Genomic DNA, 15,841 nt, shown 5'->3' on the forward strand with positions numbered 1-15,841 from the left:
CTGGAACCCATATGTGATATCATTAAACAACTACAAACCCATACTCGACAAGGACCACATCCTGAAAGCAATCATTCCTGAACTCCTAATTCTGGCCTTCAAACAACCCCTCAGCCTCACCAAGCTCATCATCAGAAGCAAGCTCTGCACAGACCAGGATCCACCAATTCAAAGTAGCACCAGACTTATGTACATGTCTCCACTGCTACAGTGATCAATTCCCCCCCACCCAACACATCTTTCAACATCCATGGGTCCTAAATAGTACTATCACAACTTGTGGTGTACCTTATCCAGTGCACTAAATGTCCCAACAACTATTATGTGGGTGAAACCAGACAATCACTATGCACTCGAATGAACTCACACAGGAAAGTGATAAAAGACTACTGTGTTAACTACTTATGTTAAACAATCTGTTTTCCCCTATATTTAGCTGTGACACATTTCCCAGACCTGAAGAAAAGCTATATGTAAGCTCGAAAGCTTATCTCTCTCAGCAACTGAAATTTGTCCAATAAACATTATCTCACCCACTTTGTCTCGCCAATATCCTGGGACCAACACAGCTACAACTACCCAGTATATTTTTAAAAGATTCATAGTTAAGGCCTTTTTGAGCCAAACTATAATAGTTTTGGGGATCTCTCTCTGTAAATCAAAAACCCAGACAGATATATCAACCATTTCAATTGATGATTTACAATCACTATGGCAATGCATCAGCTGGTCTGGTCTATGTCCAGAAAAGACTGGACATAGAGCTTCCAAAACACAAGAACATTTCCAGACAAACAAAAAATATATCTAAGTAGAAGAAAGAGCTAATTACATTTCTCTCTCAGTTTAAAAAACCCAAGATCCTACACTCTAGGGGGAATAGTTACTCACTGTGGGAGATTTCTCTTCCCCAGAGAGTACATGTAACAGCTGAGTACCTAGCACTGTTTCAAAGCAATAAAAAGAGAACAGCATTGAAAAAACGAACCTCTAGTCCTCACATAAAATTCACACAGGGAAGTCTGTATCAACTAGCTGTGCTTTACAATGATGTAATTCCAACACCATCCCCTGCTTCTTTTGCTCCTCCAGCCTAATGTAGGTCCTCTCGCCAGACTAGTATTCAGACGACAATGGGGAACAAAATTGTCAATATCCTTTCATTCGTTCCCCATCATACCGGCGAGCTGTGAGAAACAAAAATATAAAAATCCCATATTGAGCCCACAAAGAGTTCTAGAAACTCTGTATAGTGCAGATCTTTTTATTCAAAGACCCTCTTTTCATGTGACAAAGCCGCTGAAAAGAATGAAGCTTTTTCATGTCTCATGCCTCAGTGAAACTGTTCCACCATTGCTACACATTATTAGAGATAGAGAAATTAAAGAAGTTGACATAGGCCTGGTCTACACTGGGAAATTAGTTTGGTATAACTACATCATTCAGCGGTGTGAAAAATCCACAGTGATGCAGTTAAACCGGTGTAGACAGAGCTAGGTAGATGGGAAAATTCACCTTTTGACCTATCTACTGTCTCCCGGGGAGGTAGATTACCTACACTGATGGGAGAACCGCTGTCGTTGGCATAAGCAGCATCTTCACCGAAGCAATACAGCAGTGCCGCTGCAGCGTTTTAAGTGTAGATAAGTCCATAGAACAGAAACTACAGCAACTCTGTCTCAATTCAGGGGTTAGGTGTGTACGTGGGAGTAAAAAGACAAGGCTACATTCAGGTGAGGAAAAATTTTGCTGAGCTTCAAACTGTCCTCAGAAGAAAATATAGTACATGTAGTCTGACAAAACTCTTAACACCTGCAGGAGTGACTGCAGGATGAGTAACTAAGGCCAACATTTTCAAGAGTGCCCTTTGATTTTAGGTGCCTCCGTTTTTGGATATGAAGCATCTTACAGCAAGTAAACAAACCCTTCTTCCCTTGGTATTGTGGAGGGATGTGTTCTATCACTCCTTGCTGCAGTAAGGAGTTCACCTCTTGTTTGAGAATACTCTCATGAGAGTGGCCCCCAAAGGAGGATGGGGAGGTTTTTTTTTTTTTTTAGGAGATAAGGATGCAAACTCTATCTTATAGCCAGAGTGGATGACATTCAGCACTCACTTGTCTGTTGTTATTGCCCTCCAACTGCTGAAAAAGAGTGGTGTGTGGGAGTTGGGAGGTATTGAGCTTAGTGTTTCAGTTCTCGAGCTCCCATCAAAAATAATGTCAAGCTAGTGGCTGAGGTTGGGATGCAGAGCCTGTTGCAGAGTGTGTAGGGAAACGAGACTTTTGAACCTTTTGTCTCTTACATGGTGGTTCATAGGGCCTATGACAGAAAAATTGCTGAGCCATGGACCTAGATCTGACTGGTGGGCAGTGAAATTTCCTCTTACGGGCAGGTGTGTATAAGTCCAGGGAGCAGAGGGTAGTCCTGGAGTCCTTCAGGGCATGGAGAGATTCATCCATCTTCTGGTTGAAGAGGTGTGATTCATTGATGGCGTGCTCAATAGTATTCTGGATCTCCCTAGGGAGCCCTGACTCATGGAGCCATGACTCCCTGCACAAGATGATGGCGGTAGCCAGAGCTCTACAGGAGGTATCAGTGGTATTGACTGCAGATTGGAGAATAGTTCTGGCTATCAGTTTGCTTTTGTCTATCAGAGCTTGAAAATAAGTTCTGTCCTGCTGCGGAAAGGCTATCAGTAAACTCTGCAAACTTGGCATAGTTCAGTAAATTGTATTTTATCTGTTAGCACCTGGTAATTGGCTATCCTGAACTGGAGTCTGGATGATGAGAAGACCTTTCTTCCCAACAGATCCAGGCATTTGCCTTCTATCAGCTGAAGCAGACCAGGGATGTCACTGTCCAGCCCTTTCAGAAGTAGCATGGACCACCAGTGAGTTGGGAGCAGGGTGAGAACACTGAAATTCCTCTCCTTTGGCCAGCATATAATAGAGCTTCTCTGTCCTTTGGCAGATAGGAGCACAGATGGCAGAGGTGTGCCAGACTATCCTAGTTGGCTCCAGTACGGCTTCATTAATGTGGAAAGCTATTCTGTTGGGTCCGGATGCATGAAGGATGTCTAAAAGTTTGTGCTAGGAGTTCTGGATCTCCTTGAAAAAGGAATCTGAAGCTATCCAGCAATGTTGTGAAGAAGTTCCTGGAACTGCCTAAAGTAATCGGGAGGAAAGGGGGAGGGTTAAGGAGAGGAGGGGAAGATGGGGCTGGAGGAGACATAAGAGTCACTGCTTCATCTGTGGAAAACAATGTCAGTCTTGCTGGTTCCTGCAGAACCACTGGATCCAGAGAGTAATGTTCCTCCTCCTCCGGCAGATCCAGGGGCAGATCTGAGCATCCCCTTAGAAAGGAGACAAGTGGTGACTCCCTGGCATATCAGATCAACTTTTCAAGAGAGTACAGGCCCCAAGACTCCCAATACAGCCAGTAGGAAGGATCAATAGGAGGACGTGGGAACCCTCACAGCATGTAGGGTGACCAGATGTCCCTATTTTATAGGGACAGTCCTGATATTTGAGGCTTTTTTTCATATGGGCTCATATTACCATACCCCCTACCCCCGTCCCGATTTTTCATACTTGTTATCTGGTCACCCTAACAGCACAGGGTACCAGCGCCTCCGAGACAGATGATGCGGAGGTTGAGCCCAAACTGGTGCAGGTCTCCTGGGTGGTGGTGGACATGTAGGATAGAGGAAGAAAGGTTCATCAAGTGGTTCAGACTCTCTCAATGGAGAGAAGCCTGATTCTTGTTTCAGTAGAGGTAACACCGGTGCCATCAGAGGGGAGATGTATTCTAAATATGGGATGGGTGATAAACTCCTTCCAGTGTTCGAGAGGCCCGATTGAGGAGGGGATTCCAGATCCAGCTGTGGCCCCCTTACCGCTGTCTATGCTATGCCCCCCTTGCCCTCCCATACCTGGAGCTGCAGCCCAGCTCCTGGTTCTGGGGATGGCGGGGGAAGGGAAGGAGCGCAAACGGGTAAGGGAGGGGCACGTCTCTCAAAAGTTTGGGAACTGCTGTCCTAGATCTATACATTTATTTTAGCCATATTAAAACATATATTGTTTGCCTGTGCCCTGCTTACAAAGCAATCCAGATTGCTCTGTATCAGTGTTAGGTTCACTTCATTATTTACCACTCTCTCATTTTGTGTGTCACCTTACAACTTTATTACTGATGATTTTATGTTCTCTTCCAGGTCACTGATAAAAATGTTAAACAGCATAGAACCAAGGACTGATCCCTGCAGGACCTCACTAGAAACATACCCACTCAACGAGGATTCCGTTTACAATTATATTTTGAGACCTATCAGTTAGCCAGTTTTTAATCCATTTAATGTACCTGATATTAATTTTATATCTTTCTAGTTTTTTAATCAAAATGTGTGCTGCATCAAATCAAATACCTTATAGCGTTGATGTAATATACTTCCTCCTTTAATTCTTTATTAACTGAGTCCCACATCAGCTGCTCCATTACTTTGCCCAGAATCAGTCAGACTGACAGGCCTATAATTCCCACATCATCCTGTTTACCCTTTTTTAATATTGGCACAGCATTAGCCTTCTTCCAGTCCTCTGGAACTTCCCTGGTGTTCCAAGATTTATTGAAAATCAACATCAATTGTCCAGAGAGCACCTAAGCCAACTCTTTTAAAACTCTTGTATGCAAGTTCTCTGGACCTGCAGATGTAAGAGTGTATACATTTAGTAGCTGCTCTTTGACATCCTCCAGCGTTACTATAGGAATGGAAAAGTATTATCACATGATAGGAAACTTTACTAGTTTGTATTACCTTGTTTCAATATGGCTGTATTATACACTCTATCAATTAAATTAACACAAAGCAGATTTTCTTTATACATTCTATTAACAGTCAACATTTTTGATCCACCCAAATGAATCATGACGGTCAACCCACATGGAGCAAAAATTTATCAAACTGGAATGTGGAAATACTTAACTGTGAGATGTAATAGTAATAAATAATGAATAACATTCTTACCACAGAGCAAGTCTCTGCTCAATTTCCTTCAGAAAAGTGGTGTGAAATTTGTGCAAAGGTTCAAAGTTGGAGAAGAGGAAATTCTTCAGTGTTTCTGGCATATGGTCTTCTTTACTCACTGTGCTCTGAAACCACTGGAAGGAAAGAACAAAGTGATAAAGGAGAAGGCTGGGGGCAGGGCCTGTCATTTACTCTATCTTTGTGCAGTTACCTACAACCCTGGCTGGCCTCTAGACTACAGTATGGCTCAGACTGAGGACAACATTTAAATCCCATTGAAGCCGATGAGACTTAAGCCCAGGCTTCTGAACCGGGCCCTATAAATGTAACAACAACAGTAGTGAAAGGGGTTATTTACTTCCTTACAGTTAATCCACCAATTCAAGGTACATATAGAATACATTTACTGCAGTGATATTGTATCCTGAGGTCACAGTTCTATTTCCTTTCTATATTTGTCATGAAATGTGATGTCCCAAGATAAATACAGAAGAGTAACCTGCACTGCAGAATTCATTTTGCAGGTAATTCAGCTACTGTGGATTCACTTACTTCATTGTACTGAAGTGGGAAACTGAATTCCAACCAGTCAAACTAATTATTAAAATGTGAAAGTAGCTACCCAAGTGGCTCTCATAATCAAGTTTGCTGTGGCTCAGATTTTCAAAATTTGGCCTCTGACTTAGAATATTTGACTGTAGTCTGATTTTCAGGGGGTTCTGATTACCTATTCGTCCAAAGCCAAATCCAGCTTAGCACCTCTGAGGCCCTAGCTCGGGGTGGCCAACCTGTGGCTCTGGAGCCACATGCGGCTCTTCAGATGTTAATATGCAGCTCCTTCTATAGGCACCAACTCCGGAGCTAGAGCTACAAGCACCAACTTTCCAATATGCTGGAGTGTGCTCACTGTCCAGCCCCTGGCTCTGCCACAGGCTCTGCCCCCTCCCCTGAGCCTGTTAGGCCCTCACTCCTCCTCCTCCCACCCAGAGCCTCCTGCATGCCATGAAACAGCTGATGGGGAGGGAAGGGGAGGCACTAATTGGCAGGGCTGCTGGCGGGAGCGGGTGGAGGGAGCTGATGGGGGGCTGCTGACGTATTACTGTGGCTCTTTGGCAATGTACGTTGGTAAATACTGGCTCCTCCTCAGGCTCAGGTTGGCTACCCCTGCCCTATACAGATGAAGGTGGTCACTAAGAGTTAGAGGAAGTCCAGTTAAATGGAGGTCCAGAAGTTCAAGATCTACACTGGTACAAGCAGAGTATAAGTAGGTCTGGATCAAGCCCTACTGTTTAAATTTATAATGGGATCTTCGATCCACTGGGGTCAATTCTGCTTTGCTCCATTACCCCTTTGTGCTGTGCTGGTAGTGTAAAGGGGCTATTAATGCAGCAATGTAAGAAGGGTTGTCTGGATGGCATAAAGCTGGCCTATCCTGCTTGAGGATCTCACTCCCTCCTCACAGTACCTACTGTGCTCTAGCTATTTTTGAGAGACCTCGAGTGGCTTCTAGGGGACTGTTGCAACTGACTGTAAATTAGAGCAGATGGACCTATCCTCCATGAAATTATCTATCACAGGGCTGAGGTGGTGGAATCTCCATCCTTAGTGGTTTTTAAGTTCCGGCCTGAGGAAGCCTTGGCTGGGATGATTTAGTTGGTGCTGGTGAACAGGAGGCAATAAAATGAGTCAAAAAAATAAATACAACTTCCTAGGTGAGGTACTCCAGTTTCTGGGGACTCCATTACAAATATTATCTGTGAGCTTCCAATTAAAGCCACAAGGTCTGAGCATATTTTCAGTTCCTAAAAAGTTTTCACTGTACCTGTTACAGACTAGCCATACAGTAAATGTCTACCCTCTGCTTTTTGTGAACATCTGAAATTCTGTCCTCACTGGAACAATACCCCTGTGCATAGCATAGGGGGCAGAAAATAAAAAATAAAACCATTGTAGGATAGCTAAGGAGTAAATAGGGCAAATACAATACCACAGCTGACTCCAGCAGCATATGTTTCACGAGTAATACTAAAATAAACATACCGATGTGATGACTTCAAGGTCCTTCAGGTACGTTCGCTCTGTGGTCGATACTTCTTTAGCAATGAAGTAAGCTTTGTCAGTTGGAAATCTCTGTAAATTGCAAAAAATAAGAAGTTTTGATCAGAAAAGAGACTCTAGGCAACAATCACTAGAACAATTAGAAACCAGCGAGCCTTGCTTGTGCTGATTATGACTGATAGCTGGAACTTCCCTGTGGAAAATCCCTTAAGAACATCCTTGCAAAAAATAGCTGTCTAGGAGTTTGGAAAAGATTTCTCACTGCTATGATTATTTGCAGGATCCAGTTATTTCTAGTATTCCTCTCAACTTACTCCACATTTCTGGAGCTGGATGTATTTGAAGCTGAGAAAATGATTTTTTTGGAGAGTTAACAATAAGGATCAAACATAAACACCTTAATGAACAGACAGTGATCTATTCATCACATAATCTGTGTTCACTCTTCAATATACATCTCTTCACATGATAAACATTTACTGCAGAATACTCTCCAAAATGCCCAAACTAGTTTTTCCAAAGGGGCAGAGTAGGCAGGGGACCAAAAGGGCTGGGAGAGAAAGGGCAAGAGAGAGACTTCGAACTTCAGAAAAATCTCTCCTCCGCGTTTCATAAAAGGCAAATCTATCAATATCAATCTTACACTAGGGAGACATTTAGGTTAGAGCAGCAGTGACCAGCCTTTACAGCTCAAGAGTCCAATGTCTTCCTTCAAAATGGCCAAGGAGACACAATCGGTACTTTCAGGCAGATTCTCTGCCCTATTCTGCTCCCTTGTGCTTCTCAGGTGGCACAAAGGGAAAGGAAAACATCCACATATCCCTTGCTAATATGCTTCCACCCCTTCCGCTGTTGGTGCAGAGGACATGTCAGAGGCAGTGATGGACGCTGGCTGGCATACATGAAGCTCTGGCTATCCCTAGCTGGTGTATCACTTCAAGGGAACCACTGTCAGCTGGCATAAGAGAGCAGTCACTAGGCTTTTCAAACTGGAGCTGGGCACAGAATCAGGAAGATGTTTACTGGTGCAGGTTCTCTATGTCACCTCCAGTGCCCTGTATAGCTAAGTGTAGAAGTAGTCTTTTCCTAGACAATCCCCTAGGCTCCAGTAGAGCCAGCCAAGCTCCTATCTTGCTCTTCCTGAGACTCTCACAGGTCTGTCAGCAATGGAGACACCAGAGTTATGCTACCAATGGGTTCTAGTCCACGACTAGGGCTCCTAGGCACTAGGGTAATATGAATCACAACATACCACCATCTTCCCCTGCAATGCAGCAGGCAGCCAGCAGGGGAGCTGCTATGCAGCTGCAGCAAGGAAGAAAAAGCAGCTGCTCAGAACTGCTCCTGGCTAATACCAGAGGTGCTCCTATAGCTGTAGGAAAAGTGTGGGGTGGTGGACATTGTGGAGGTGATGACCCCTATCTCCTCACTCTAGTAATGGGGCTGACTCAAACACTTCAGTTTAAAAACCATAGGATATGGCTCAGGGAGCACGTTTTCCATTCATAATCAAATACAATTTTTTTTCTTAACACAGTCACCCTGGAGGGCCCAAGTTGGACACCCCTGCTTGTACTCTTAACATCACTTTGCTCTCTGAAGTTGAGCACTTTGTCAAAACAGATCATTAATCAATTTCTTTAAAACGTGCTAGACCCGACTTGTAGGGTCAGAACAAAAGACCACTGAAATCAGTCACTGACTTAGATGGAACTTCGGATTAGGCCCTTAGAGCAGCAAATTTTTCTGTGGCTCACTTCTGTCCCACTGAAAGCAAAGGGAGTTTTGCCACTGGTTTCAAGAGGTGCACGATGTGGCTCTTGGATAGCTTGCAAGCTGTGGTTTGGTGCGTCGCATCACAAGACAAACAGCCCCTCTCTCAGACAATTCGTTAGCTTTTTTTCAACCCAGCATAAAAAGATCTGTCCTTCTCTTGTAACAAATGAAGAGGGGATGGGAGAGTGTCTGGGATCTAGAGATGTCAGCCACATACCACATTTTTAGCAATCAAAATATCCAGGGGAGAATAGGGTGAAGTCAACCGCAATACCTTTCTCCTGACCTCTTCCTCATCATCAGTCCTGATATACGATGGGTCATTCAGCAATGGGCTGATCAGTGGAGAAGACTGCTTGGCATCAGGGCTCAAGTTTGGAGATAATGACATATTTGCCACCACTGGTGCTCCTTGAGAATTGATTGAGAGCTCTGACAGGTGAGGGCTGCCAGTCAGAGAACCTGCTAAAGAAATGATACAATAAAAATTGCATTTAGTACAGGGCATCTCCAGACAGCTGAAAATGACAATCTTAAACCACAGTGTGGAAATTATGCTAAAAGGCACAAGATCCCAGATCCTTAGCTCGTGTAAATGGACGTAGTGTCACTGAAGTCAATGGAACTGCAACCATTTATATCAGCTGAAGATCTGGCCCCGTGCTCATTTAGTTGATAAAACAAGAAGAGTTACAGCTATTATAAAAGTAGAGATCCAGGTACAAATAATTCAGTTGCATATGTTAATATTAAACATCAAATTCATGATGAGTTCTTCACCACAGCATCCTACTCTATGGAAGAGATAGCATAGAACAGATGAATGTTCTCAGTTTTACAATTCGTTTAAAACACAAAGAACATCATAATAAATAGGCCAACCTATGGCTCCTGTTTCCCCTCCCACAACATAACTCCAAAATGCAAATGACCTACAGTACTTCACTGGAAGCTGTGGGAAAGATATTAGAACAAGTATATCTAGAGGGAGTCTAGGAAAAACTAGGACTTTCTATGGCAGTATTGTACTATGCAATGTCAATCACATCTAAAATGGAGGGAGAAAACTACTAGCCTCCCATTTCTACACACAGCAGAAGTACATATATTATTATTATACCTTGTAGGGTCATTCCAAGCTCCTCTGATTGTTTGGGATGGAAATGCTAGCATTACATTTGCACAAGAAGGTATTATTTTTAACATACAAAGCATGACAATTTTAGTTGATCACAGCTATTATATTTTGTATAGTAAAAAAATTATGACAGTAAATTATACTTCTGTAGGTTGAGATATACTAGTGTTGAAATTAGTGTTCTGTCTCTTGGAAGGCAGCCAGATTACTGACTGTGCAAACGAAACAGTTTGCCAAAAAACCTCAGCATCTTCCCAATTAAGCTGAAGACGTGCCATGAAAATTCAAACCTGTTAAAAGCTATGCTGTATCTTTCAAACTATGACATGTTTACAGCCCATATTGTTTCATTTGGGCTTCATACCTTAAAAACTTCAACAGAGAAACTAACAAGCTATCGATTCTCATAGCTATGTTGACCAGAATTAAAGTAAATGCCAATGTCTGCATATCCATATATTTAAGGTCAAGGGCTTTTCACCATGAACACTTTTCTGGAGTATATTATTTAACTATTAGTTCCCCTGTTACTACAACACAACTCAGACACTCAAATAATTAATGGCATCAATACATATAATTAGGTCAACAGGATAAGTGCAAAATATTTCGTGAAAGGCCTCAGGTTTATTGCTACACCATACTTTTTTTTTTGCATCCCAGAAGGTGCATATTCATCTTCCTGTACAATGTTATTTGTTTAGATTTGTCATAATCTATGACAATTATGTACCCTATTATAAAACAAAGACAAAGGAATATTTGCCTGAAATAGTTTTTATATTACTGTAACTAGCAAGAAAGAATTTACCCATAGTTCCACACTAAAGCATTGCTCAGTGAAATCTGAGAGAAAAGCCATAGGTTGTTACACAACTGTCAATTTTATTGACACTAGTACACAACTGTATACAATGTTTTCAAAGGAAATGGAATTCATCATATAGTGAAACAGATTAGTAGTGAGGTTGTAGGTTTAAAGTACTATACTACACTTTATAAAAGACACAGGAAAAGTGATATCACTTCTGACGTAAGAAAACAGAAATTCTGGCACTATGCCTGTCACATGACAGTGAATAGACCATTCGCGCCTCTGTGAGAAAGCCTCAGGAGTTACATGATAGAAATTGAACCCCACCTCCTGTGAGACATAACTGAGGCCCTAACATTAATATAGGGGAAAATCTATGTCAAACTCAATTTGACTGATGTGGTTCGAACTGTAAAATACCAGATGAAGGAATTAACTTAAAATGCTTCCCAGCTTACGATGTGGGTGCTCATAGCTTGTCAGAGGTATCATTGTTATTAGTTTCCTCATGGAGCACAACATTTAGCATCTGCTCCATCAGTGAAAGACTTGCAGAAAAAATACTATTTCTTTTAGACACCATTCCATTTGGTATTTTGCAGAAAAGTAAAACACTACATTCTCATTCAGGGGCTAATAGGAACATTAATGTTGACCAAACTCAAATCCGAACACTATAACCCACAGACAGGAGTGTATTTATGCTAATGGTTTCCCATTTTACATGTTGAATGATAACTACAAGTTAAAACAAGCCCCAAGGGAGCGGTTATTACATGAAAGTGGCCCAAAACACTTAGTGATCCATTAACAGGTCTTGATTACTACAAATATAGTCTAAACACAAGAATAAACTGGATTTGGTTTTGTCAAAATAAGTAACTGACTTGCTCTACTGTGATAAAGCAAACAGGCCAGGAAGAAATGAAAATGAAGGTCCTCCCTGCTCAGGTTGTTGGGTGCTCTGGGCAGCATACTTCTCAATATTTGCAAGATGAGCTTTTAGAAATTTGTATTTTGTAAATGAGGGACCATATTAAATGCAATTATGGATGTGGGTCCTCTCTTCATCTTTTCATGGTGATTAGTTGTAAGTACCCTACATTAGTCATAGGGTCTTCTCTCAGCATCTCCTCTGAACTCTTATCGTACAAGGGTAAATCCAGATATGCTTTATTCATTGACTACAAAACAAGTAAACAGGAGCAGAAGTGATAGGACCAATGTTATTTAAATAATAGAAAAATTGCTGATATCACATCCATTGAGGGTCTTTGATTAATGAAAATGTAGTTCTCTCTCAGCCACTTTATATCAATTATCAGAGATCATGGTATGACAGGTCGGAGCTGGAGTACATTACTGCTGCAGGAGTGGGAAAGGCTGCATATAGTACTTGGCTACACTCAGGACTCTTAGTGTCCTTTTCATGAGACCAGGTATAGTTAATTAAAAAACAACAACAAAAACCTACAAATATTCCTAAACAAGGACATATGATAAATATTTAGGAACACTCTCCCTTGTGTGAACTCTTATTAAGGATGAAAGTCTCAGTCCTACTACTAGGGATTATAGATGTGCCTGGTCCCTGTGTGGGAACAATGATTGGGATTATAACTGTGCCTGTCTCCCCTTCCATGTCTGCACAACAGCCACCTACAAAGCTGATCCTAGAGATTTAAATCTGTAGCAAGATATTTCACCTTAACCTTGAAAGAACAGGTTTCAGAGTAGCAGCTGTGTTAGTCTGTATCCGCAACAAGAACAGGAGTACTTGTGGCACTGAAGAGACTTACTGCCTGTCATTCTGCAAGGCACTGCATTTAGCAGTATGGAGTGGAAATCCATCAACTTCGTGAAAAATCTCATATAGACAGTCTCTAAGGTGCCACAAGTACATCTGTTCTTTTTTCTTGAAAGAACAGTTAGACAGTTGTGAGAGAGATGGATGGGATTTATGGCATCTTGAAGCCATTCTTCCCCCACTTCCTCCATCTCCCAAAATTGGCAAACAACAACCTAACGCCATATAGAGTTCTGCATCTATTTCAGCAACAAACGCAAATGCAACTCCCAGTCACTAAATGTTTTCTGTTTGCATAGCAGAGAAAAGCAGTACTGGATTGGAATCTGGTTTGTGCTCCTCCTCTGTATAATACAGAAGATGTAAAATTATATGATGTAAAGATGTCAAATATGGAAAAGACCAGTGGAAATATTTTCTACTGAAAGGGATTTAAATTCAAAGCATTACTAGATAAACTTTGGAAGAGCTGCAACACAGACTCACCCACTCCCTCAAAAATAATGATCAAAGTTACTTTATTTTTAAGGTTTATACTTATTAATTACATAAAATGCATTCCAGTCAGAAAAATGACTGTCACAACACATGTAACAATGTGGTATTCCATATTTATTCTCTCCTATGGCCTGATCTAAAACCCATAGAAGTTTAGTGGGAGTTTTTTCAGGGAGGTGGAGGTGGGAGTGTTTCCTAAATTCCAGGTGTGGATACAACCTGGAATCTGAAAACCAAGCTGTGTTCTCTCTGTCCCTTACATCATCGCCAGAAGTGAAGATTCTCTAATCAGAATTTAATCTGACAATTTTGTCACTGCTATAAAGGCAGAATGAAATCCAGCTCACTCTTCCATAGCCGCATTGGCTCTGCATTGCTAATCGTAGTAAAACCCTTTGGTCAGTAAAATAACAGACAATACATAGCACGGGGGAACAGATAGATTAATTAAAATGTATCAGTTCTGCATATTCACTTTTCTGACAACAGCAGTGCTTTAAATTGGAATGGCATTAAATATGGCTAAAACTAAGTGTTCTACCTGTAGCAGCTAAACAAATTGTTCCTGCTGCTGTATTATCAAGACTTTGGATGAAGGGCCCATTCTGCTCTCATTAAGCCAAACAGCAAAACTCCCATTGACTTCAATGAAAGCAGGAACAGCAGCAATTATTGGGCTTACCTTTCTCTTCTGATTAATAGTGCTTTTAAATAAAGTTTCTCACTTGGACACAGTTCTTTAGAATAAAGGTCTTGAGAACGCAGCTATGCATTAATCAGAGGCTCATCTGCAAAGAACCCTGAACCTAATAGCAATGAATTTGGAGAAGGAAAACACAAAAGATTTTAGAAAGAAAGGTGATGTCATACATAGCCAATAGCCTGCCTTGCTTTGAAAAACGAAGGCGATAGGAAGAAAAATTTGCTTCAATTTAACAGCTGCAAAATGTTTGCCCACGGCAGCACTGGTAGTGAATGATTTGGGAGAATAGTGTATCAAACTGAAAAACAAGTCATCTCACATCAGAACAAAGCTCCAGCCAACAGCTGAACAGAACAGTTAAACCAGTGAGTTTTACAGCAAGATACCAGTTAGAATGAGTAAAAGGCTTTGGTAGAAGAAACAAAAACAAAAAATAAACAAAAATAAAACAAAAAATATAGTACCATGCATACACAGTTAAATGAGTTTGGCTTGACATGCTAATGTAGTCATCGAGCTTGGTACTGGTTTAGCAGCCAGCAACCCCTCCAGTTGGTACAAGTCCATGCTTTATTGGTATACTGTAGTATTAGACAGCGGTGAGTGTGAAATCAGACAGTAACTGCTGCTGTTAGCCTACATCAGGGTATTCTCAAATCTTACAAACAAAGAATAAACATTACAAACTGGGGGAAATACAAAGTCATGAGACATTCCTCTTTCCTAACTTTTAGCTTTCCATTTTTGCATAAAAGACAGAAATAGAACAGTTTGTATAAAATTCCCTGCTTACACTTACATATAAAAAGGTTAGTTTTAAAAATATGCATATGAACAATACTAATAGCTACCTACACATTCTAGTGCATCCACCCCATATAAGCTCATGCCACAGATACTGTCCATTTCAACAAGACATCTCCTCAAGACTGCAGTGATCCTGCTTAAAAACAATTGCAGATTGATTTGATCATTCTAAGTGCAGCCTTCATTAGAAAATGAAGGGCACACCAGTTCTGCGTGCTCTACAGGGCTCAAGTACTCACAGTGAAGGTCATTTACCCCCCCCCCCACATACTTTTCTGTTCTCTAATGTGGTGTGGTTTCTGTTCCTGAAACCTCACAACCCAGGGATCTTGCATTGTCCAATTGTGAAATGAAGTGTGTTCTTAGAGAACAGGATCACTGTAATAGAGGAAATAGGTATTCCCAGTACACATAGGTATTTCGGCAGTAAAAGGACATTGAGACAGTGCCCCAAACAATGCAAGGAAAAGAAGATACATCATGCTTTGAGGATAAAGACAGAACATTGAAAAGGCTTTTCCCCCAGAGAGGTACATGCTGACAAAATAGTGCATAGAATGAAACAAAAAATGTTTCTTTTAAACATTATTAAACAAATGACAAAAATGAGAATGAAGTCCCCAGCAATTTTTTATTAAAAAATGTTAATTATGTCTATTAAAGACTTTTATTTGAAAAGATAAATATAGAAATCAGGAAAGGGTTGGATGAATGAAACACTGTCAAGCCTGTGAATTTTTGTTAGTGGTTCAAGTCAATTTCTCAGCAGGAAAGGTAAAAAATAAGGAATTCAGCTAATCAAAGATTTTAAGTGCTTACTGGAAAAGCAACAGGCTTTGAGCGCTAACATTCACTGAACTAAGAGAGACCTATCTTTGATCTCTTCATAAATCATCACAGGCAAAATGATAATAGCTTTCTTTTTACAAACTAGATTTGAAGCATTTGAAAGGAAACTGCTAACCTGGTTTAACAAACCAGAAAGCTTTTGTCTTGTGAAAGTATTCATGTGCTTCCTGTTTGATCGATGACAGCTTGAATATTACTGGTTATAGAGCCAGCTTTTGATAGTGTAAACTTTGATTTTTTTTTTTTTTTTTTTACTGTTCTTGGGGAGTCAAGTACTTTTTTTTAAATCTATTCTCCTCTAGAGCAAAACAACCATTTCTGAAGTGTTTACTATCATGTCGTATTTTTATGTACCTATGTTTTCCTTC

At 41.0% G+C, this 15,841-nt stretch overlaps 1 protein-coding gene across 3 annotated transcripts in view; it reads right to left on the minus strand.

Moving 5' to 3' along the window:
- Positions 1-15,841, minus strand: part of FARP1 (FERM, ARH/RhoGEF and pleckstrin domain protein 1) — a 390,990-nt gene that overhangs the window by 62,674 nt on the left and 312,475 nt on the right. For all 3 annotated transcript variants that reach the window (XM_032771474.2, XM_032771475.2, XM_032771473.2), the window contains exons 14-16: positions 9,132-9,322; positions 7,064-7,153; positions 5,024-5,157 (exon numbers count right to left, since the gene is read on the minus strand). In XM_032771474.2, coding sequence (XP_032627365.1) covers positions 5,024-5,157; positions 7,064-7,153; positions 9,132-9,322 — 415 coding nt within the window. The remainder of the gene's footprint in view (positions 1-5,023; positions 5,158-7,063; positions 7,154-9,131; positions 9,323-15,841) is intronic.

The sequence above is a fragment of the Chelonoidis abingdonii genome, chromosome 1 (assembly GCF_003597395.2).
Source record: "Chelonoidis abingdonii isolate Lonesome George chromosome 1, CheloAbing_2.0, whole genome shotgun sequence".
NCBI classification, from domain to species: domain Eukaryota; kingdom Metazoa; phylum Chordata; order Testudines; family Testudinidae; genus Chelonoidis; species Chelonoidis abingdonii.